This window comes from Lepus europaeus, chromosome 3, assembly GCF_033115175.1.
Source record: "Lepus europaeus isolate LE1 chromosome 3, mLepTim1.pri, whole genome shotgun sequence".
NCBI lineage: Eukaryota > Metazoa > Chordata > Mammalia > Lagomorpha > Leporidae > Lepus > Lepus europaeus.
Genome location: NC_084829.1, coordinates 86717765 through 86742954, shown reverse-complemented (window position 1 = coordinate 86742954; position 25190 = coordinate 86717765). Strand labels below are relative to the sequence as shown.

Sequence of the window (25190 nt, the reverse complement as noted above, 5' to 3'; positions counted from 1 at the left end):
ACTCCATCCTGGTGTCCCATGAGGGTCCAGGGGCACAAAGACTCTGGCCGTCTTCCACTGCTTTCCATTTATTGTTATTTATTTATTTTGAAAGCTAGAGTTAACAGAGAGAGGGGAGGAGAGAGAGGTCTTCCATCTGCTGATTCAATCCCTGTGACTGGGGCTGGGCCAGACTGAAGCCAGGATCCAGGAACTGCTTCTAGGTCTCCCGAATGAGTCTTCTTAACCTGAATTTGTTTCTCACTTGCCTCCCTAGGGTGGTAATAGGAATTCTTCACGTGAACAGGAGCTGGCCCTTAGGTCCTATGTGCTGGTTGAGTCTGTCTGCAAAAATCTTCAGACCCTGGCTATGGCAGTGGCTTCTCAGAATGCTGTGTTATTGGAAGGGCCAATAGGATGTGGCAAAACGTCCTTGGTGGAACATTTAGCTGCCATGACAGGTAGAAGGAAGCCACCTCAGCTTCTCAAAGTGCAGCTTGGCGATCAGACCGACAGTAAGGTAATTCAGAAGTGGCAAACTGTGGTGGATTGATATGCTTGTAAATGTCTCCATTTCCATGCTGTTTTTGCTAAGGGAATGTGAGAATAGTCTTTGTTCCTATTTATAACTGTTGGGGCCAACTGTGCAAACTTCCAGTGCTTATGCATATCCATCTACAAGTTTAGTGGAATTAACTAAAGGGTTTAGCCTTGGCATTCAGGTGTATCTCAGTTGTGTGATTTCAGTAATTGCTTTATCCTCTTTCTGCAGATGCTGTTGGGAATGTATCGTTGCACAGATGTCCCTGGAGAGTTTGTGTGGCAGGCTGGCACCCTGACGCAGGCAGTCACGAAGGGCTATTGGATCCTTCTGGAGGATATTGACTATGCCCCCTTAGATGTGGTATGTCACCCACCTGAATCTTTGGCCTCCTAACATCCCTCTGTCTTTGAAGACTGTTTTAGTGGTAGTGATTTGGGAGTAAGTTAAAGAAGTTGGTTACACATAACCTGTAGGCGGTCATAGTCAACTGTTTGATCTGATTTGAGGTCTTGGATAACTTGACTGGATTTTGTTTTGATAAGTAGTAGCTTTATCAGTGGGTTGTTTTTTGTTTAGGTTTCTGTACTGCTCCCTCTCCTGGAGAATGGAGAGCTATTGATTCCTGGTCGAGGTGACTGTCTAAAAGTGGCTCCTGGATTTCAATTCTTTGCAACAAGGAGGTATGTCCTGTTAGCTTTTCTCTTCTTCCTCTGGTAGTGAGCACAGAAGTATTGGAACAAAGTTACCTGCACCCTCCACAAGCAGTGTTAGTTGGAACTGATGACAGATCTGTTTTCATTCCTGATTTCTTTTTAAAGATTTATTTATTTAAGGTTTATTTATTTGAAAGGCAGAGTGACAGGGAGAAAGGGAGAGACAAGAAGATTTTCTGTGTGTGGTTCACTCCCCAATAGCCATAATAGCCAGAACTTGACCGGGCTGAAGCCAGGGTCCTGGAACTTCTTCCTGACTCCCACATGGGTGGCAGGGGCGCACACACTTGGGCCATTCTCCACTGCTTTCCCCAGGCCATTAGCAGGGAACTGAATCAGAAGTGGAGCAGCAGACCGGCGCTGTGGCATATCAGGTAAAGCACGGCCTGCAGAGCTGGCATCCCATATGGGCTCCGGTTCTAGTGCCAGCCACTCCACTTCCAATCCAGCTTCCTGCTGTGGCCTGGGAAAGCAGTAGAAGATGGCCCAAGTCCTTGGGCCCCTGCACCCACGGGGGAGACCCGGAAGAAGCTCCTGGCTCCTGGAGCCTGGCTCCTGGCTTCGGATCAGCACAGTTCCAGCCGTTGTGGCCAATTGGAGAGTGAACCAGCAGATGGAAGTCTGTCTGTCTGTCTGTCTTTCTTTCTTTCTTTCTTTCTCTATGCCTCTCCTTCTTTTTCTGTGTAACTTTCAAATAAATAAATAAATGTTTTAGACAAAGTGGAGCATCTAGGACATGAGCTATTGCTCATATGGAATGCTGGCATTGCAGGTGGTGGTTTTACCTCATATGCCACAATGCTGGCCCCTGTCCCAAGTTTTAAAACACTGTTATTCATTTATTCTTTTGAGAGGCAGAGAGAGAGAGAGAGACCTCATGTACTGATTGTCTCTTCAAATGCCCATAACAGCTGGGGCTGGGCCAGGCTGAAGCCAAGATATGAACGTCATCTAGACTTCGGACAGGGTTGGCAGAGATCCAAGTACTTGGACTATCATCTTCTGCCTTCCAGGGGATATTAATGGGCAGCTGGATCACAAGCAGAGGATCTGGGACTTGAACTGACACTGTGATGTCGAATATAGACACCTCAAGTGGCGCTTTTTAACCTGCTGTGCTGCAACGCTGGTCCCTGGCTCTGCTCTTTGTTGTCATGGTTGAGTGAGAAGGGATGTTACTGTGTCCTTATGTATTTGATGAAAAGAATGGCAGCTTCCCCTTAGGACAATTGTTGTGAGGATTAAATAGCTTATGTGTAAGCATGCAGTTTACCTAGAGTATGTGTATGTTCCTTCTCTAATTTCCTTGTAGAAATTTGTAGTAATTTGGGCGGCGCCGTGGCTTAACAGGCTAATCCTCCGCCTTGTGGCGCCGGTTCTAGTCCCAGTTGGGGCACCGGATTCTATCCTGGTTGCCCCTCTTCCAGGCCAGCTCTCTGCTATGGCCCGGGAAAGCAGTGGAGGATGGCCCAAGTGCTTGGGCCCTGCACCCGCATGGGAGACCAGGAGAGAAGCACCTGGCTCCTGGCTTTGGATCAGCGTGATGCGCTGGCCGCAGCGGCCATTGGAGGGTGAACCAACGGCAAAAAGGAAGACCTTCCTCTCTGTCTCTCTCTCACTATCCACTCTGCCTGTCCAAAAAAAAAAAAAAAAAATTTTGTAGTAATTCAGGTATTGTATCTTCTAGTTAAGAAGCAGTGAACTTAATATTAATGCTATCAGCCTTGGACTATGTTTTCTGTTTCCTGACGTTATTTCTCCTTTAAAGAAGAAGTACATTATCATTGAGATCAAAATATCTCAGAATCATTTGCGATTTGAAAATAACTTGGTTAAAACTGTATGTCTCTTTTATAAACAGAGAGTCAGATGTGGGTCAGTTGTCAACCTTTTGTTTTTCATGTGTCCTGTAAGCCCAATAAAATAGAATCTGGCAGAAGGGATTATGTTATTCATAATGTGAGATAATATATGGCAGGTCACAAGCAGGGGTATGTGTTAGTTTCTCACCTGTGGTTTCTGTTTCTGCTGTTCTAGTTACCTGTCCTGGTCCAAACATTTAACAAACTGTTCAGAAAAAATTGCTGTTTTGAATAACTTCATTACAGCATACTGTTATCATGGTGGATAATATCTTATTCTGCTTTATTTATAAGCTAAGCTTTACCAAAACTATGCATATGTAGGGAAAAATAAACTAATATACAGGTTTTAGTATTTTCTTCTGTTTTCCAAGTGGGTCTTGGAATGTATTCCTTATGTATATGCGGGACTGCAGTAATTCAAGATGAAAATAATAATTTTGTGTGACTGTTGTATGTTTTGAAACAGACTGTTGAGCTGTGGAGGAAATTGGTATCGACCGCTAAATAGTCATGCCATTTTGCTAGACAAATATTGGACCAAAATTCGCCTGGATAACCTGGATAAAACAGAACTGAATGAGGTATGTGAGCATTAGAAAGTATCAATACTTTTATTTTTATTGTGAAATATTGTAAATTTATGTGAAAATAGAGGAAATGGTATTATGAACCACTAAAATACTAATCAACCTAGGTACCACTATGTGTGATACATAAGATTAAATTTGCTTCATTTATTATTTTCTTTGTTAATATATTAGAAAGCAAACCCTCTAACATTTTATCCCTAAGTACTTTAGTGTGTACCTCTAAAGCTTTAAGGGGAATTTTCACCTATAGTCATAATAATTTTAGTATCTGCTATAAAATGAACAGTAATTCCTCAGTATTATTTAATTCTTAGAACATATTTAAATTTTCCTATTGTCCCCATAGGATTTTTTTGTTTTTACAATTTATTTTAAAAGCAGAGACAGAGAGAGGATGAGATTTTCCAGTTCCTGGATTATTTTCCTATCTGCAATAGCCAGGGTTGGGCCAAGCTAAAGATAGGAGCTTGGAATTCAATCTGGGTCTCCCACATAGGTGGCAGGGACCTAGGTACTTGAGCCATCGCCTGCTGCCTCCTAGGGTTTACAGCAACAGGAAGTTGAATTGGAAGCAGAGTGGGGATTCAAAACCCAAGCACTCTGATATAGGATGGGAGTATCTCAAGTGTAATTGCTAGGCCAAATGCCTGTCCCTCCATAGGAACTTTTGCTACGTAGATTGATAACTGTTGTTTGTTTCACACTCAGCAACCTAGTGCACAATTTGATCTGGGCAATGATAATTAAGATGAATTATTTTATAGATCTTATACATTGACTCAGTATTTAGTATTGTTGGTTATCCTAGACCACTAAGTAGTGTTCCTCAGTATACAAATCTCAAACTCCCCATTTCCCATTGTATTTATCTTCTTACTTGGAAGGTTCCCATTCCTTTGTGCTTCACCATGGAAAGCAGCAGATAAAGCATTGACAGTGGTCATTCACATATGAAATGGATACTTTGCCTTCTTTTTTTTTTTAAGACTTATTTATTTATTTGAAAGGCAGAGTTAGAGAGGCATAGGCAGCGAGAGAGAGAGAGGTCGTCCATCCACTGGTTCACGCCCCAAAATGGTTTCAGTAGCTGGAGCTGGGACAATCTGAAGCCAAAAGCCTCTTCTGGGTCTCCCACACAGTTGCAGGGGCCCAAGCATTTGGGCCATCCTTTAATGCTTTCCCAGGCCACAGCAGAGAGCTGGAACAGAAGAGGAACAGCCAGTTCTCAAAACATGTGCCCATATGGGATGCTGGCACTGCAGGAGGCAGCTTTACTGCTACTCCATTGTGCTGTCCCCTGCCTTTCTTGATGTAAATTCATAGATAATGTGATACAAGACAACCTTTTCAAATACTTTTAGCATTTTAGTTGTTTATCAGCAGAGAGTTTCAAGGTCTTTAATTCACCACATTCCTGGGAAAAGATTGATCATGTAATCTCTAAGAAGATTGACAGTGTTTTTATTTTTTTAAGATTTATTTGTCGGCGCCATGGCTTAACAGGCTAATCCTCCGCCTTGCGGCGCCGGCACACCAGGTTCTAGTCCCGGTTGGGGCACCGGATTCTATCCTGGTTGCCCCTCTTCCAGGCCAGCTCTCTGCTGTGGCCCGGGAAGGCAGTGGAGGATGGCCCAAGTCCTTGGGCCCTGCACCCTCATGGGAGACCAGGAGAAGCACCTGGCTCCTGGCTTCGGATCAGCGCAATGTGCCGGCCGTAGCAGCCTTTGGTGGGTGAACCAAAAGCAAAGGAAGACCTTTCTCTCTGTCTCTCTCTCTCACTATCCACTCTGCCTGTCAAAAGAAAAAAAAAATTATTTGTTTATTTCAAAGAGTTACACACACACACACACACACAGAGAGAGAGTGAGAGAGAGAGAGAGAGAGAGAGGTTTTCCAACTGCTGGTTCACTCCCTAGTTGGCTGCAACGGCCAGAGCTGTGCCGATCCGAATCCAGGAGCCAGGGGCTTCTTCTGGATCTCCCACGCAGGTGAAGGGGCCCAGTGACTTGGGCCATCTTCTACTGCTTTCCCAGGCCATAGCAGAGAGCTAATTGGAAGTGGAGCAGCCGGGACCTGAACAGGCGCCCATATGGGATGCTGGCACTGCAGGAGGCAGCTGTGCCACAGCACCGCCCCTGGCAGTGATTTTATACTTCTGTATACAGACAGTAGTGAGTTTATCTCCCTCCAGGTTACAGTTGTATATATATATATATTTTTTTTTGACAGGCAGAGTGGACAGTGAGAGAGAGAGAGAGACAGAGAGAAAGGTCTTCCTTTGCCGTTGGTTCACCCTCCAATGGCCGCCGTGGTAGCGCGCTGCGGCCGGCGCACCGCGCTGTTCCGATGGCAGGAGCCAGGTGCTTCTCCTGGTCTCCCCTGGGGTGCAGAGCCCAAACACTTGGGCCATCCTCCACTGCACTCCCTGGCCACAGCAGAGAGCTGGCCTGGAAGAGGGGCAACCAGGACAGAATCCGGTGCCCCGACCGGGACTAGAACCCGGTGTGCCGGCGCCGCAAGGCGGAGGATTAGCCTGTTGAGCCACGGCGCCGGCCTGAAACTTACTTATGTTTTCAATCTAAAGGCCACCAAATGCCTGGCACATAGGAATGTTTGGTGGATTGCTCTGTCATAATGCAGCTTTTTTTCCTAGTTGTAGACATTTAAGTATTTAGTTTTTAAATTTCCCAGCCAGTTCTTTTAAAGGAGAGGCCTGAAGTTCACATGTGGATTTGATTGATTCAGCATTGAGAGAATTAAGAGTATTTCACAGACACTCTTTTATTACTTATTTCGTGTTTGAAATAAAGGCCAGGGTTCATCTTTCTATTCCTTTCATGAGCAATAGCAGGTTCATCTGTGCATCAGAAATGCAACAGGTGCATTCAGTATCTCATTTATTTCCTACTTGTCAGATTTAGATAGTTGATTTTGTGAAACTTTTTTTTTGAGCTTCCATACTTGTTAATAATTGCTGATAACACTCCTGAATAATTGTCTGGTGGCTATAACCCTTGTGTGTATTATATCAGAAACAAAATCTCATATACCAAGTTCATGGGGAACACAGCTATATTTCTGTTGCTGCCAACTCTTATGCTTAGAAAGATTGTCTTTGAGTTCTTGCTGAAGTGGCAAATTGTATCTTTAAAAACTGAGATGTTTACAGAGTACTAATATCACACATACAAAGTGCCAGGAACTTGGCTCTGGCATTTTCTCAAACCTTGTCTCCCCATATATTGTAGAATGCAACTGGGGGTCCTACATCTCTTAAATTGTCATGAATCTTAGATGGCCTACTTCTGTCTGCTGCCAGTGTCTGCTTACATCCACTGGTAACCTGCGTTAAGCACATCTCCATCACACTTTGGGGTCCCTCAAGTGGGACTGACGATGTCCTTCTTGGTGTAAACCTGATTTGCTTGCATATGACATCTCACACCGGATGGAACTTTTTGGGCATGCCTTATTAATTTTGTTTCCCCTTCCCTGAAACAATGTCTGATACAAAAATAGGTACTTCATAAATGCTTGTTCAGGAAATGAATTCCCAAATACACATCAAATTAGTAATAGAACCATGAGTCATAATTGTGTTTGATTTTTGACATTTATGATATTAGTGAAGAAAAGGTTAATTTTCTTCCCCTAAGGTAGAAAATTACTGTTTAATGAGTGGTAAAAGCTTTGCTGCTCAGAATCTTTTTTTCCAAATAGCTGATTTTTAACTTTTACTAGTGTTGACAAAGTTTTTTTCCATATAAAATTATTTTTTTCCTGATCATAAATATAACACATGATCATATAATGGAATTCCCTCTCAGCATTAAGGAGTGAGCAGTGGATATATGCTATAATATATCAGTGTCCTGTGCGGAAGGGGTTGATTACATAAGGGGCACAATGTTACTATGTGTTTTGGGAGTAATGGATATTGTATTTTCTTTTTGATAATGGTTACATGAGTGTATTATTTGTCAAAACTAAGACAGTGAATTTTCCAGTATAGAAAGATTGAAATTATGTACCAACGAACCTGAATGAAACATAAATATACATCACTAATTTTGTAAATGTTCCCTCCATACCCAAAAATATATATTGTATATTTGAAAGTTTCAGGGCCGGCGCCCTGGCTCACTTGGTTAATCCTCCACCTGCAGCTCCCACATCCCATATGGGTGCCGGGTTCTAGCCCTGGTCACTCCTCTTCCAGTCCAGCTCTCTGCTGTGGCCTGGGAGGGCAGTGGAGGATGGCCCAACTGCTTGGGCCCTGCACCCACATGGGAGGCCAGGAAGAAGCACCTGGCTCCTGGCTTCAGATCAGCGCTGCGCTGGCCAAAGTGGCCACTTAGGGGGTGAATCAACAGAAGGAAGACCTTTCTCTCTGTCTCTTTCTCTCACTGTCTATAACTCTACTTGTCAAATAAATAAAAAAGATTCATTAAATTGGTTAATTTTTTTTGCCCAGAAAAATTTTGTGTAAGGTAGGCAAACTTTATACATTTCATAAATACAACTTTAGGAACATAGTGATTCTTCCCACCATACGCTCCTTGCCTTTTGCCTTCACCGTACTCCTACCCTACTTCCTCCTCCCTCTCCTATTCTGATTCCTTTTTTTTTTTTTTTTTTTTTTTGACAGGCAGAGTTAGACAGTGAGAGAGAGAGAGAGAGGTCTTCCTTTTTCCATTGGTTCACCCCACAAGTGGCCGCTACAGCCGGCGCATTGCGGCCGGCGAGCTGCGCCGATCTGCACCGATCTGAAGCCAGGAGCCAGGTGCTTCTCCTGGTCTCCCATGTGGGTGCAGGGCCTAAGGACCTGGGCCATCCTCCACTACACTCCCAGGCCACAGCAGAGAGCTGGACTGGAAGAGGAGCAACTGGGACAGAATCTGGTACCCCAACCGGGACTAGAACCTGAGATGCCGGGGCCACAGATGGAGGATTAGCCTAGTGAGCCGCGGCGCCGGCCCTGATTCTTATTTATTTGTTTTCTTTTTTTTAATGATTTTTTTTTTTTAATTTGGAAGAGAGTTACAGAAGAGAGAGGTAGAGACAGAGACAGAGAGGTCTTCCATCTGCTGGTTCACTCCCCAGATGGCCAGAGCTGCACCAATCCGAAGCCAGGAGCCAGGAGCTTCTTCCAGGTCTCCCACATGGGTGCAGGGGCCCAAGGACTTGGGCCATCTTCTACTGCCTTCCCAGGCCATAGCAGAGAGCTGGATCGGAAGTGGAGCAACCGGGACTAGAAACGGTGCCCATATGGGATTTCGATGCCTCAGGCCAGGGTGTAAACCCGCTGATTTGTTTTCAATTAACTTTATACACACAAGGTTAACTCTGTAATAAGTAAAGAGTTCAATAGATAGTATGAAATAGTATGAAAAAAATACTGTTCCTCAACAGTTGAGATAAGACTGCTCAGTGTCATTGCATGTCAGTATTTTCCACTTATATAGATTACCTTTTAGGTACTCTATTAGTTATCACAGGTCAGAGAGAACATCTGATATTTGTCCTTTTGGGACTGGCTTATTTCACTAAGTATGATGTTTTCCAGTTTCACCCATTTTGTTGCAAATGACAGGATTTCTTTTCTTTTCTTTTTTTTTTTTTTTTAAATTTTTTGCCAGGCAGAGTAAGACAGTGTGAGAGACAGAGAGAGAGTTATAGACAGTGAGAGAGAGACAGAAAGGTCTTCCTTCCATTGGTTCACTCCCCTAATGGCTGCTATGGCTGGCACTGTGCCGATCCAAAGCCAGGAGCCAGGTGCTTCTTCGTGGTCTACCATGCGGTTGTAGGGACCCAAGCACCTGGGCCATCCTCCTCTGCCCTCCCGGGCCACAGCAGAGAGCTGGACTGGAAGAGGAGGAACTGGGACTAGTACCTGGCGCCCCATCCGGGACTAGAACCCGAAGTGCTGGCGCCACAGGAGGAGGATTAGCCCAGTGAAACGGCACCAGCCAGGGTTTCATATTTTTTCTTTAATTTAATTTAATTTTTTATTTTTGACAGGCAGAGTGGACAGTGAGAGAGAGACAGAGAGAGATCTTCCTTTTGCCGTTGGTTCACCCTCCAATGGCCGCCGAGGTAGCGCACTGCGGCCGGTGCACCGCGCTGATCCGATGGCAGGAGCCAGGTGCTTCTCCTGGTCTCCCATGCGGTGCAGGGCCCAAGGACTTGGGCCATCCTCCACTGCACTCCCTGGCCACAGCAGAGAGTTGGCCTGGAAGAGGGGCAACCAGGACAGGATCGGTGCCTCGACCGGGACTAGAACCCGGTGTGCTGGCGCCGCAAGGCGGAGGATTAGCCTAGTGAGCCGTGGCGCCGGCCGGTTTCATTTTTTTTTAACTGCTGTGTAGTATCTTATAGAGTACATATTCCATAATTTCTTTATCTACTTGTCAATTGATGGACTTTTGGGTTGATTAAATGAGCTATTAATGCATCTCCAGGACCTAGAAAAACAACAACAAATCAGACTCAGAGCTAATAGGAGGAAAGAAGTAATTTAAAATTAGAGAATAAACAAAATTGCAAACAAAAAAAATTTCAAAAGATCAAAGAAAGCGTTGTTTGTTTGAAAAAATAAACAAAATTGACATACCGTTGGCCCAACTAACAAAGAAAAGCAGCTGGGACTTGAACTGGTGCTTTACCTGCTACGCCACAGCATGCAATTCTTGTCAGTAATTTCTGATAATTCTTTTAATTTCTGTGATGTCTATTGTTACATTTGCTTTTTTATCTCTAATTTTATTGGTTTGGGTTTCTTTTTTCTTTGTTAGTTGGGCTAACGGTACGTCAATTTTGTCCTTCAGATACATTGATAGCTCATTTATTTGACTTTGCAATTTGTTTTTTTTTTTTTTAAAGATTTATTTTTTTGAAAGTCAGAATTACACAGGCACATAAGGAGAGGCAAAGAAAGAGAGATCTTCCATCCACTGGTTCATTCCCAGATGTCTGCAATGGCCAGAGCTGTGCCGATGTAGAGTCAGGATCCAGAAGCTTCCTCTAGGTCTCCCACATGGGTATAGGGGCCCATGGGTGTAGTGCCATCCTCCACTGCCTCCCCAGGCCATAGCAGAGAGCTGGATCAGATGTGGAGCAGCCGGGACTTGAACCAGTGCCCATATGGGATGCTGGCACTGAAGGCGGTTGCTTTACCCGCTACGCCATAGCACCAGCTCTCCTGATTAGTTCTTCTTCTTCTTTTTTCTTTTTTTTTTTGAAAGGCAGAGTTAGACAGTGAAAGAGAGAGAGAGAGAGAGGGGAAGGTCTTCCTTTTCTGTTGGTTCACCCCCCAAATGGCCTCTACGGTCGATGCACTACGGTCGATGCACTGTGGCCGGTGCACTGCACCGATCCGAAGCTAGGAGCCAGGTGCTTCCTCCTGGTCTCCCATGTGGGTGCAGGGCCCAAGCAGTTGGGCCATCCTCCACTGCCATCCCAGGCCACAGCAGAGAGCTAGACTGGAAGAGGAGCGACCAGGACTAGAACCTGGGGTGCCAGCGCCGCAGGCGGAGGATTAGCCAAGTAAGCCACGGTGCCAACCCTCCTGATTATTTATAAGTAATCCCACAGTCAATTTTTTGAATTCTGTTTCTGGCATTTCTTCAGATTCTAGTATTGAAGTGTTGTGTTCCTTTTGGGAGATCATGCTGTCTTCCTTATTCTTGTTTCTTGAATTTCTGCATTTATTTTTAGGCATTTATGGAGATACTTGGGATGGATTTTATCTTTGGACTATGCCTCTGTGGCTTAGTGGACTGTCTACTCTTTCAGTGAATACATGGAGGCATGTGCTGGGTGTGGCCATGGAGCTCTGTTCAGTGTTCCAGGGACTGGGCAGTGTCCTAGGTGACACCATGTTGGGCATGGTAAATCTCTTTTTTTTTTCTTTTATCAGAGGGAAGTTTTGATCAGGTTTGTTGGCGTAGTCTCACATTCACTTCCTCTCCTACAAGCAGACCGATTCCTGACTGCCAGCCCCAGCTGGTACAATATTCATCCACACTTCCACAAGAACCACACAAAGGATACGTGCAGTCCTCGGTGTTAGCCTGGATCCCACAGCAGTGACCCTCACCAGGGAATCAGGGAGCCACCCACAATGACTGCCAAAAGATCCAGTCACACCGTGAGCCCTCCCACATAGTCCCAGTGTTTTCACAGTCCCTGCACAAAAGGCTCCCACAGTCATGAGCTCCTAGCCCCCGTCAGTTCTCCCAGCCAGACTCAAGTACCTCCTTTCTGCTTTTTGCTGGGTCCGCGGACATAAGCTGTTACACAAGTCTGAAACAGCGCCCACCCTCTCTCAGCTAGTTACAGGATGATGGTGCTGGCTGGTCAGGGAGAGAGAAACATGTCCCCTTTTGTTTCCTCTAGGTTGGCAGGTACACTGTCCCTCATAGGGCTCTGTGCTGGACTCACGCCAGGCTCCTCATGTAACTTTATTGTCAGTGGCTTGGGCTACTACAGTCTAATCTCGCATCACCCTCCAAAGCTGGTGCCAAGGCTCACATCCACACCCTCCATATAGGTCCACAGTGTCCTTCTAATTTGCGTGAAGTTTCTTCTGCAGTTTTCTTTCTGACTCTTCCCTTAGATTGTACTCTCCCCGCTTTTTTTTTTTTTTTTAAACTGTCTTCCCCTAGGCTAGAGCAGTAAGCTCCCTCTGTATTCCTCCATCTTTGAGTCCTCTGAATTTGTGTATTTTATTCTCTTCTCCTGTGTCATTTTTACTGTATCAGAAATATTTGTGATTAAAAAATTCGTTGTGACAGTCTCTAGTAAAAAAGTATGAAGAAATAAAATCTTTAAGTTCTACCATTGAGATGATACTATCAAGGTTTTAAATCTTTTACTTTTGTAAATATGTGATCACATATATAGTGTCTATATAATATGTAGTTATCACGTGTATAAATTGAATTCCCTTTATTAAGCTAATTTGAAATAATTGGCTGGGGAAAATACCTGATATGTTTATAATTCTCTGCCTTCTCAAACAGACTTGACAGAATATATCCAATCAAAAAGCCTTGGAACCAGTACCTAGAATACCAAGTATTGTGTTGTGCTATAGTTAATTATCAATGGCTCTTAAATGACTAGGACTACATCTTTGAATCTGATTCTCTTGTCTACTTTTTGTTTGCTTTTTAAAAATAACCTTTTTTTCTCCCGGGATTTAACATAGCTTTGTTCATTGTGGTCTGCTTAAAAAATTGTTTTTTCTATTCCTTTTAACTTCTGATTGGATTTTGACAGAAATTACATGGTGAACCTTGTATTTGAAGTAAGAATAAATAGTACTTAAAGGTTCTTTTTGTATAAAACAAAATTTATTATTTTCATGTACTTGAAAAACATAGTTATACACACACACACACACACGGAGAGAGAGAGAGATCTGTTTTATGGTTCCTCAAGTTCCGACATAGCCAGGCTGAAACCAGGGACTCAGAATTCTATCTGGGTTTCCTGTGTGGGTGACAGAGGCCCAAGTGCTTGAGCCATCATACTGCCTCCCGGGATGCAATAACAGAAAGGTAAATTGGAAGTGGAGTAGCCGGGACTTGGACTGGCCCTCCAATATGTAATAAAGATGTCCTAAGTAGCAGTTTAATCCACTGTACCACTGTATCCACCCCAGTAATTCTTTAGCAGATTCTTTGGCCTTGGAACTTAATGTTGACTTCTTGGAGGCCCTTTTACCATCTGACTTTTACTGTGCTGAGCTTTATTATAGATGATGATATTTACAGATAACCAAGCTTTTGTTTTCATTTTTTAAAATATTTATTTGTTTTCAAGAGTGACAAATACATACATATATACATACATACAGAGAGAGAGACAGAGAGAGAGAGAGAGAGAAAGATCTTCCAACCACTGGTTCTCTCTGCACATAGCCACAACAGCTAAGGCTGGGCTAGTCTGAGCCAGTAGCCAGTAGCTCCATCTGGTTTTTCTATATAAGTGCAGGGGCCTAAGGATTTAGGCCGGCGTCCGCGGCTCTCTCAGACCTGTTAGCAGGAGCAGGATCAGAAGTGGAATAGCTGAGTCTTGAACCAGTGCTCCAATACATTCCAGTTGGCAGCACTTTGTCACAAAGCTGGCCTTGATCATTGAGTTTTGGGTAGTGAATAAAGTTAAGGCAGTTGAATGAGGTGGGGTGGGTGGGTTAGTGTGAACTTTAAAAAACAATTTCTGTTTTCATTTTTCAATTGGTTCACTTCCCAAATATCCACCAATAGCTGGGTCAGAGCTAGGCAAAAACCAGGAGACTGGTATACCATCTGGGTCTCCCATGTAGGTGACAGGGATCCAGGTACTTGAGATGTCACCTGCTGCCTCCCAGGGTGCAGTTCCAGGAACCTGGATCAGGAAGGGAGGAGCCAAGACCCAAAACAGGCACTCCTGTATGGGATACAGGTCTTCCAAGCAGCAACTTAACTGCTGCAGCTAGTGCCTGTCCCAGAGTGCAAGTTCTTAAACTTGGTAAAGTTGACTAATTTCATAAAGAAACTCATTTTTTGGTCAGGTAGCATCAATAGCAGTTTATATGTATTTTTTTTTAAATATATGTTTTTATTTTATTTTATTTTATTTTTTGACAGGCAGGGGACAGAGAGAGAGAGTTATAGACAGTGAGAGAGAGACAGAGAGAAAGGTCTTCTTTCCGTTGGTTCACTCCCCTAATGGCCGCCACGGCCGGTGCTGCGCTGATCTGAAGCCAGGAGCCGGGTACTTCCTCCCGGTCTCCCATGCAGGAGCAGGGACCCAAGCACCTGGGCTATCCTCCACTGCCCTCCCGGGCCACAGCAGAGAGCTGGACTGGAATAGGAGCAAGCGGGACTAGTACCCAGCGTCCCAACCAGGACTAGAACCCGGGGTGCCGGCGCCGTAGGCGGAGGATTAGCCAAGTGAGCCATGCGCAGGCCCATGTGCTTTTAAAATTCACTGGACTGGCTGCTAGATTTTCTTAGCTTTCTTTGTTCTCTTTCAGGTTCTACAGAGTGGATATCCCAGCCTTGCAGCAGTAACTGGTCACCTGCTTGACATTTATCTTCAGCTTACTGGAGAGAAACATCCCTCTCGGAATGACAGTGCTCTAGGATGTGATCAGGCATCTGAGGAAGTTTCAGAAGCCCCAAGAGGAAACACAAGGCCAGTCCTTGAGGGAAGAGAATTGTCTCTCAGGTACTGAGCTATAATTACTTTTTTGAGTTGATATTTTAAAAACTGCAGCTAGAAACTATTGGTTTGAGAGGTCAGATTTGGGAATTAAACTTCTGAGTTTCTTTATGGTGTTAGATTCCTTTTTACTTATCGGGAAAACTTGGTAAAGGAAATATTATTTTTAGCTTTAAAAATAAACACGAGTATTTATTAATGTAATTCATTCAGTAGATGTCCTTTCCTGACATATGGCGTCTTTTTATTTATTTGAAAGGCAGAGTAAGAGAGATTGATTGATTGATTGATTGGAAGCTATCTTCCATCTACTACTTCATTTCCCAAAAGGCTGCAGTGGCCCCAGGCCAAAGCAGGATCTAGGAACTCCACTGAGGTCTTCCTCATGGACGGCACGGGCCTCGATACTGGGCCATCATTTGCTGCCTTCCGAGGAGCATTAGCAGGGAGCTGGATTGGAAATGGAGCAGCCAGCACTCAAACACGTGCTCGTATGGGGTGCTGATGTCATAGGCAGTAACTTAACCCGCTGCCTCACCATGCTGGCTGTGACGTACGGAGTCTTAAATAAGCCTTCTTGGCTTTTGCTCTAAAGTTCTGTGCCTTTGCTCTCAGTTCTCAATGATTGGCTTGCCCTTTGACAAGAGAGAATGAGTGGGCTGCTCCCTGCATTTTGATCTGAGTTAGTTGCTTCCCTCTTTGCTGCTACTTTGTCTGGCATGGATGGAGGGAAGTGAGTGGTAGATCATTTCCTGATAGGAGTAAGGAGCGGGAAGGAACCCCACTTAGCTTCTCTAACATTTTTTATCTTCACATTGCCAGAAGAAAGAGATATACAGTTGCTGTACATGCCAGGGAGGCAAATAGTCTTTGACCTAAGTAAGATCTTATATTTCTTAACCTTTATTTTTTTTTTTAGGGATCTACTAAATTGGTGTAATAGAATTGCCCATAGCTTTGACAGTTCATCATCTTCAGCATCATTAAATATTTTTCAAGAGGTAAGATACACTCTTTCGGCCGGAGCTGTGGCTCACTAGATTAATCCTCCGCCTGTGGCACCGGCACCCCATGTTCTAGTCCCGGTTGGGGCACCGGTTCTGTTCCGGTTGCTCCTCTTCCAGTCCAGCTCTCTGCTGTAGCCCGGGAGTGCAGTGGAGGATGGCCCAGGTGCTTGGGCCCTGCACCCACATGGGAGACCAGGAGGGAGCACCTGGCTCCTGGCTTCGGATCGGCACAGTGGCTGGCCGTAGCAGCCATTTGAGTGGTGAACCAACAGAAGGAAGACCTTTCTCTCTGTCTGTCTCTCTCTCACTGTCTAACACTGCCTGTCCAAAAAAAAAAAAAAAGAAATACAGTTTTTCTGCCTGTTATCTCCTTGTTCTATAAGACTGTTGGTTTCTGTCTCTTGATAGTTAGATTTTTTCTTTTGTCTAGTATGGTTTATTATCCTTAACTGGTTAAAGTGAACTTACATTGCCTTAAAACTGATGGAGTATGATAAAACTTTTGTGGTTTTTAACATAAATTATTATTAATTTCAGGAGAACTATAGTTTGAGATCAGGGTATAACAGGTATTAAAAATGAAGGTAAAATGAAATGAAAAGCTCCCAGGTAACACTACAGCAAAGTTATGAAATAATAAAGTGTTTCTGAGTTGTGTAGCATGTAGGCTTATGTTTGTCTTAGTTTGGTTAGTAAAGTTGTAATTGTGGGATTCCTCTGACTTTGTCTCACTTGGGCTTTTATCTTTAATCCAGAGAAATGAGTGCTAGTTACAAAGCATAACCTTGGGGGCCAGTGCTGTTGCGTAGTGAGTAAGGCTGTAGTCTTCAGTGACCACATCCTGTATGGGTGCTGGTTTGAGTCCCGGCTGCTCCACTTCCGATCCAGCTCCCTGCTATGGCATGGGAAAGCAGTAGAAGATGGCCCAAGTCCTTGGGCCCCTGCACCCACATGGGAGACCCGGAGGAGGCTCCTGGCTCCTGGCTCCTGGCTTTGGATCGGTGCAGCCGTGGCTGTTGTGATCCTCTGGGGAATGAACCAGTGGACGGAAGACCTCTCTGTCTCTCTTTCTCTCTGTCTCTCTCTGCCTCTGCCTCTCTAATTCTACCTTTCAAATGAATAAATAAATCTTTAAAAACAAAGCAAAAACAAAAAGCATAACCTTGGAGGGAAAATGTGTTTTGTGTGAGGGAATACTGAATTATACCTCGGCCACATTCATTAGGAACAAAAGAGATTTATTCCTGCCTAAGGTACTATTGCCTAACATCTGTGAGTCAAAACATTGACATTTTTGGGTTTTCAACGTGCTCTGGTTTCTGTCAGCTCGGATTGAGGAGAGTATAGTGACCCGGTTTGGTTTGTGGCATCTCTTTGTGTTTAGTCAGAGACCTCCAGTAAAAAGCAAGCTCATTTGGAGTTCACACCTTCACTTAGCTGCACCCTGAAAGGCTGTATGGCCGTCTTTATTTCTCTCCTCCATTCTGTAGTCAGCTCTCCTTCTCAGTCTCATACATTGCTCATCTTTCTCAAAATACCTTATACTTTTCTGATAAAGTTGAGGCATTGGTATGGTTCTTATCTTTATTCACTGTTTTAAAATGCTTTATTGAGATAAACTCTACATACTGTTAAATTCACTTTTTTAAAGTGTGTGCTTCATGTTTGTTTATTTTAATATTTATTTATTTGTTTGAAAGGCAGAGTTGCAGAGAGGAGACAGAGGTCTTCCATCTGATGGTTCACTCCCCAGATGGCTGCAGCTGCTGGAGCTGTACTAATCCAAAGCCAGGAGCAAGGAGCTTATTCCAGGTCTCCCGTGCGGGCGCAGTGGCCCAAAGACTTGGGCCATCTTTGAAGCTGGATTGGAAGTGGAGTGGCCGGGACTCAAACTGGTGCCCATGTGGGCTGCTGGCACTTACTCCAGGTCTCCCATGAAGGTGCAGGGGCCCAAGGACTTGGGCCATTTTCTACTGCTTTCCCAGGCCATAGCAGAGAGCTAGATCAGAAGTGGAGCAGCTGTGACTTGAACTGGCGCCCATATGGGATTTTGGCACTGTAGGCAGCAGCTTTACCCTCTAAGCCAATGCGCAGGTCCCAGCATGTAGCCTCTTGTATCTCTCTGCTTCACTCAGCATATTTTCATGGTTAACCCATATTGTAGTGTCAATCAGTGCACCCTTCATTTTAAGGCTAAATGATACTTCATTATGCTGTTACACCACATGATTTTTGTTTCTTTGTGGACATTTGGCTATTATGAATAATATTGCTATGAACGTTCATGTACAAATATTAATACATATATACATATAATATATAGTAAGTATTGTTGAAAGTGGGAAAATATGTTAAAACAGATAATGAGATAACATTCCTTGGGGGCCAGCATAGTAGGCTAAGCCTCTGCTTGCAGCACTGGCATTCCATACAGGTGCCAGTTCTAGTACTGGCTATTCTTCTTCCGATCCAGCTCTGCTTATGACCCAGTTGCTGTGACCTCTGAATCCACTTAGGAGACCTGAAGCTCCTGGCCCCTAGCTTTGGCCTGGCCCAACCATGGCTGTTGAGGCCATTTGGAGAGAGAACCAGTGGATGGAAGATCCTTCTCTCTCTGCCTCTCTACCTCTGCCTCTCCTTCTCTGTAACTCAATAGTAAATTCTTCTTGGTTGCTGGCATTTTTGTCTCTCCATTGGGATAAAGTCCTGCGTTAAGGGTTGATTTTTCATTTGTACTCCCTTCAGTCATGCATAAATGTTTCTGCTGGATTTTATGTTCCTTCTGCGGACAGGATAGTGATAACTTTGTGATTAATGTATTATTTTAAAATCCATTTGGCATTTACCTTGTTTATTTTAATAGGCTCTGGACTGTTTCACAGCAATGCTTTCTGAGCATTCAAACAAACTGAAAATGGCAGAAATTATCGGAAGCAAATTGAATATTTCTAAGAAAAAGGTAAGTAGTGCTGCATTTACTATTGAAAGGAAGCTGAGATATTTAGCTTTTACTGCGTCTGCTCCATACCTTAAAAAACTTTTGCAGTGTTGATTCCCATAAATGTGAATAGCTGTCTGTCAAGGAAATAAAATTTGCAATATCCTCTAGATTCAGCATGTGTTCCACATTTTTACAGTTCCACATTTTACAGTGATGTGCCCTATCGCATTCAATGGTGTTCCAATTAGCATTTACTCTTTACATTATAGACTAAGGACTAAAACTGCATCTGTAGTATACATATGTTTTTCCTCTTATTTTACTAATACTTTTCAAACCTCAAGAACATTGAAAAGACTAGTTAGTACTGGGCAGGTGTTGTACTGCAGCAGATGAACCCACCTCTTTGGACATCTGCATTCCTTATTAGTGTTTGTTCAAGTGCCAGCTACTCTGCCCTGGTCCTAGTTTGCTGCTAGTGCATTGTAGGAGATAGCAAATGATGGCTTGCATGCTTGAACCCTGCTACCTACGTGGGAGACCCAGATGGGGTTTAGGGCTCCTGGCTTTGTCCTGCTGCAACCCTGGTTATTATGGGCATCTAGGGAGTGAATCAGCAGATGGAAGATCTTTCTCTCTCTTCTGTTTATAAATAAACATTAAAAAAGGAATGGGGGCAGGCATTGCAATGCAGCAGGTTAAGCTGCTACATGGTACACCTGCATCATGCGTTCATGATGCTAGTTCAAATCCTAGCTAGTCCACTTCCTATCCAGCTTTCTGATAATGTGCTAGGAAGGCAGTGGATAAGATTACCCAAGTACTTGGGTTCTTGCCACCACATGAGAGACCTGAATGGAGTTTCTGGCTCGTGGCTTTGGCCTGGCTTGCTCTATTCTGGCTGTTTCAGACATCTGGGGAGTGAACCAGCAGTTGAAAGATTGAGCTCTCTCTGTCTTCTCTCTACCTCTCCTTCTTTTTCTGTCACTTTACTTTTCAAATAAATAAATGAAACAGCTTTAAAAATGCTTTAAATGATCATTTAAAAAGGGATAATATCAATGAATACCTGCACACACACTGTTTAGACTACTTAGTTAATTGCTGACATTATTAATATGTTTCCATTCTTGTTTTTAATAAAAGTGTGCATATTTGGACAAAAGGACTTTTTTCTTTTTAAAATGTATTTTTTTATTTGAAAGGCAAAGTGTTAGAGGGAAAGACAGAAAGAGTGAGTGAGCAAGCAAGATTCCATTTACTGGTTCACTCCCAAATGGCTGCAGTAGCCAGGCCTGAGCCATGTTGAAGCCAAGAGCTAGGAACTCCATCTTGGTGTCTCCTGCATGGGTGGCAGGGACCCAAGCACTTGAAGCATCTTCCATTGCCTTTCCATGTACATTAGCAGGCAGCTGGATTGGAAGCAAAGCAGCCAGAACTTGAACCAGCACTCTGGTGTAGGATTTGGAAGCTGTGGATTAACCCGTTGCCAAAGTCAGAAGAGGGCTTTGTAGCAGTTGGTTTGGTAGCGCTGCTGGTAGAGAAATATGTAGGTCTCATCTTGAGATGGATATCTGGTGTTTTTACAGGAATTATGATTCTAAAAACCATTTATCAAGAAATCCAGTAGCATAGGCATTTTGTAGGCTTCTGAAATTGTAAGGATTGTTTGAATTGCAAGTAATAGAATGTCTCTCTTAAAGGGACTTAATAGCTGTATTAATCATAATAGGCTAGAGGAATGAAACCACTTTGATTGGATTCAACTGATGAATATGTATCGCCTCTGTTGAGGAGGGGCATACCTTCGTAGCGCATTTTGCCCTTTATATGCCTGCCCTGAACCCAAAGTCTGGCTTCTTTGGATTAGTGACCAAGAAAAGAGCAGAAGGCTGTTTGGTAGACACACAGGGATGTCTGTCACAGCTCCTCTGTCTGTTTTGACTGTAAGATAGAGTATTGTTTTTTTTTTTTTTTTTGACAGGCAGAGTGGACAGTGAGAGAGAGAGAGATAGAGAGAAAGGTCTTCCTTTGCCGTTGGTTCACCTTCCAATGGCCGCCGCGGTAGGCGCGCTGCGGCCGGCACACCGCGCCGGTCCGATGGCAGGAGTCAGGTGCTTCTCCTGGTCTCCCATGGGGTGCAGGGCCCAAGCACTTGGGCCATCCTCCACTGCACTCCCGGGCCACAGCAGAGAGCTGGCCTGGAAGAGGGGCAACCGGGATAGGATCGGTGCCCCGACCGGGACTAGAACCTGGTGTGCCGGCACCGCAAGGCGGAGGATTATTGAGGATTATTATTGAGGATTATTGAGCCGCGGTGCCGGCCATAGAGTATTGTTTCTTGCATTATGTTAGAAATTTAAAGCAGACTGAAGCATAGTTAAATAATTTTGGAGGCCTGCACTGTGGCATAGTGGGTTAAGGCCCCAACCTGCAGCACATATGGGCACTGGTTCACGTCCTGGCTATTCCACTTCCGATCCTGCTCTCTGCTATGGTGTGGGAAAGCAGCAGAGGATGGACCAAGTCCTTGGGCCCCTGCACCCATGTGGGAGACCCAGAAGATGTTCCTGACTCCTGGCTTCAGATCAGCTTGGCTCTGGCTATTGCTGCCATTTGGGGAATGAACCAGAGAATGGAAGACCTCTCTCTGTCTCTACTTTTCCCTGTAACTCTTTCAAATGGATAAAATTAATCTTTAAGAAAGAAAAAAGAAAAATTACTTTGGAGTTCTTACCTGTTGGAAGTAGAGCCTCACTCTATTTGGGTATGTCAGTCTGTTCCCTTTAGATTAGATAAAGGGGGCTGGCGCTGTGGCGTACTGGGTAAGGCTGCTGCTTGCAGTGCCGGCATCCCATATGGGTGCCTATTAGAATTGCGGCTGCTCCACTTCCAATCTAGCTCTCTGCCATGGCCTGGGAAAGCAGTAGAAGATGGCCCAAGTCCTTGGGCCCCTCCACCCACTTGGGAGACCTGGAAGAAGCTCATGACTCCTGACTTCGGATCGGCTCAGCTTCGGCTGTTGTGTCTGTTTGGGGAGTGAACCAGCGGATGGAAGACCCCTCTCTGTCTTTCAAATTAATAAAATTAATCTAAAAAAAAAAGAAAAAAAAAAAACACAACAAAACTAACATACCTGGTTGAGTGGTAGAGCAGTTAAGACACCACGTGGGAATTCTGCATCCTGTATCAGCATACCTACATTTGAGTACCAACTCTGCTTTTTTTTTTTTTTGGACAGGCAGAGTTAGTGAGAGAGAGAGAGACAGAGATAAAGATTTTCCTTTTTCCATTGGTTTACCCCCCAAAGTGGCCACTATGGCCAGTGCGCTGCGCTGATCTGAACCCAGGAGCCAGGTGCCTCCTCCTGGTCTCCCGTGCGGGTGCAGGGCCCAAGCACTTGGGCCATCCTCCACTGCCTTCCTGGGCCACGGCAGAGAGCTGGCCTGGAAGAGGGGCAACCGGGACAGAATCCGGCGCCCCGACCGGGAATAGAACCGGGGGTGCCTGCGCCATAGGCGGAGGATTAGCCAAGTGAGCTGCAGCGCCGGCCGCCAACTCTGCTTCTGATTCCAGCTTCCTACTAATACACAGCCTGGGAGGCAGCGGTAATGGATTAAGTTCTTGTCCCTATCACCTTGTGGGAGACATGGATTGCATTCCAGGTTATTGGATTCAGCCCAGCACAAGCCCAGCTATTGTGTATATTTTGGGGAGTGAATCAGCAGAGGGAAGATCTCTTTTTACTTCTGAATGTCTCTGTTTCTCAAATAAAAGCAAAACAAAATGCTGAGGTTGTTTTGCCTATCTTGGCAGAGCTAGTGCTTCTTTGTATAGGGCTAAGGAGAGGGGCACAGTGAGGAATATGCAGATTTTTGCTGACGTAAAATCTTTCCTTCCCATAGGCTGAATTCTTCTGTCAGCTTTATAAACCAGAAATTGTGATCAATGAGCTAGATGTGCAAGTGGGTCGAGTACAGCTTCTACGGAAACGAAGTGAGGCTGTTCATCTACAGAGGTAAGGTTCTAAGCAAATGTGCACGCTGGAAGGTCCAGCCCAGCCTTTTGTCTTTGAGCAAAGCATGACTGAACTATCATCTTTCTGTCTGTGTGTTGCATAGTAAGAGGCAGTGTTTTCTGCAGGTACGTTCTTTGAAACTAAATGTTAATGGGTGAAGGAGGCAATGAAGACCGTTAGTGACTTAGGCCTAGCAAGGATGCATTGATGTTTTTATTCACTGTCATGTATTTAGTGAAGCAAGCTTTTGTGGGAAGTGAGGCCAAGTCTGTTAATTCTGAGATCTAGATAATGTTTATTTAATACTGTATGGCTGATATGCTAAGTTTCTTTGCATTTGCTTTTTCATGGAGTGGTTATAATTATCTCATAAACTAGTATCTTGGTGAATTAGGGCTGCCAGAACACATGATCATAAACTGTTAGCTTTAAGCAACACACATTATTTTCTCACAGTCCTGGAGAAATCTATGAGAGTTCTAGAGAAAAATGCTTTCTAGGCTCTGGCTGGTTTCTCGAGGCTCCCAGCTCCCAGAGGCTGTGGTGCTCCTTGGCTTCTAACTATATCATGATAATCTTGGTTATCAACTAACTTTCTGCCTTGTTTGTTTCTGTATGCAGCTCTCTCTCCTAAGACAGCGTCCAATTTTTTTTTCCACGATTTATTTATCGGGCCTGGTTCTGTGATGTAGCAGGTAAAGCTGTTTTTGCAGTGTCAACATCCCATAAGGGTACCAGTTCAAATCCAGCTGCTCCATTTCTGATCCAGCTCTCTGCTATGGCTTGGGAAAGCAGTGGAAAATGGCTCAAGTGCTTGGACCACTGCACTGGCATGGGAGACCTGGAAGAAGCTCCTGGCTCCTGGCTTCGGATTGAATTAGCTCCGACTAATTTGGTCATTTGGGAATGACCCAGTGAATGGAAGACACACACACACACACACACACACCCCTTTGCCTCTGCTTTGCCGTAACTTTGCCTTTTTTATCAATTAAATATTTTTTAAAGATTAGAGAGAGGGAGAGACAGAGATTTTTCCATTTGCTGGTTCACTTCCCAAATGGCCGCAACGGCCAGAGTTGGTCCAATCCAAATGAGGAGCTTCATCTGGGTCTCTCATGTGGGTGCAGGGGCTCAAGGACTTGGGCCATCTTCCACTGCTTTCTCAGGTGCATTACCAGGGAGCTGGCTCAGAAGTGGAGCAACTGGACTCAAACTGTCGCCCTTGTGGGATGCTGACACTACAGGCGGCAGCTTTACCTACTACACCATGGCACCAGTCCCTATGCCGTTTAATTTTAAGAATCTGTGTTCTAGCATGAAGACAATTACTCTGGGCTGTTTTGTACTTCTTGCTTGTTGAATCTGGAAAATCTGGTTTTTAAGTTTCTTTTCCCTTTCCAGGGAGAGGCTTACATTTGCTGCGACCCGAGCATCGTGTGTTCTCATTGAGCAGCTTGCAGTGTGTGTCAGCAAAGGAGAGCCTGTGTTGTTGGTGGGAGAGACTGGGACTGGCAAGACCTCAGCTGTTCAGTACTTGGCTCACATTACAGGTAACTGCCCCCAGACATTTCAAACTCACTGTTTTTTTTTTTTTTTTTATTAAACTTTTATTTAATGAATATAAATTTCCAAAGTATAGCTTATGGGTTACAATGGCTTCCCCCCTCCCATAGCTTCCCTCCCGCCCGCAACCCTCCCTCCCCTTTCCCGCTCCCTTTCCCCTTCCATTCATGTAAAGATTCATTTTCAATTCTCTTTGTATACAGAAGATCAGTTTAGTATATATTAGGTAAAGATTTCAACATTTTGCCCATATAGCAACATCAAGTGAAAAAACTACCATTGGATTACTAATTATAGCATTAAATAGCAATGTACAGCACATTAAAGACAGAGATCCTACATAAATTTTTTTTCAAATTAATTAATTTTCTATGCCATTTCCATTTTAACACCAGGTTGGTTTTTTTTTTTTTTTTTTCATTTCCAATTCTCTTTATATACAGAAGATCACTTCAGTATATAATTAGAAAAGACCTCATCAGTCTGTGCCCACACAGAAACGCAAAGTATAAAAATACTGTTTCAGTACCAGTCATAGCATCACTTGGCTTTAGATGACACATTAGGGACAGATCCCACATGGGGTGTAAGTACACAGTGACTCCTGTTGCTGACTTAACAATTTGACACTCCTGTTCATGGCGTCAGTAATCTCCCTAGGCTCTAGTCATGAGTTGCCAGGGCTATGGAAGCCTTTGGAGTTTGCTGACTTTGATCTTATTCCGCTAGGGTCATAGTCAAAGTGGAGGTTCTCTC

At 44.2% G+C, this 25190-nt stretch overlaps 1 protein-coding gene across 1 annotated transcript in view; it reads left to right on the top strand.

Moving 5' to 3' along the window:
• The window catches only part of MDN1 (midasin AAA ATPase 1), a 177356-nt gene that overhangs the window by 21786 nt on the left and 130380 nt on the right, over positions 1-25190 (top strand). The window contains exons 6-14 of the mRNA XM_062186507.1: positions 257-499; positions 752-883; positions 1100-1203; positions 3568-3682; positions 14715-14908; positions 15822-15903; positions 18773-18868; positions 22756-22868; positions 24273-24421. Of these exons, the coding sequence (XP_062042491.1) occupies positions 257-499; positions 752-883; positions 1100-1203; positions 3568-3682; positions 14715-14908; positions 15822-15903; positions 18773-18868; positions 22756-22868; positions 24273-24421 (1228 nt within the window). The remainder of the gene's footprint in view (positions 1-256; positions 500-751; positions 884-1099; positions 1204-3567; positions 3683-14714; positions 14909-15821; positions 15904-18772; positions 18869-22755; positions 22869-24272; positions 24422-25190) is intronic.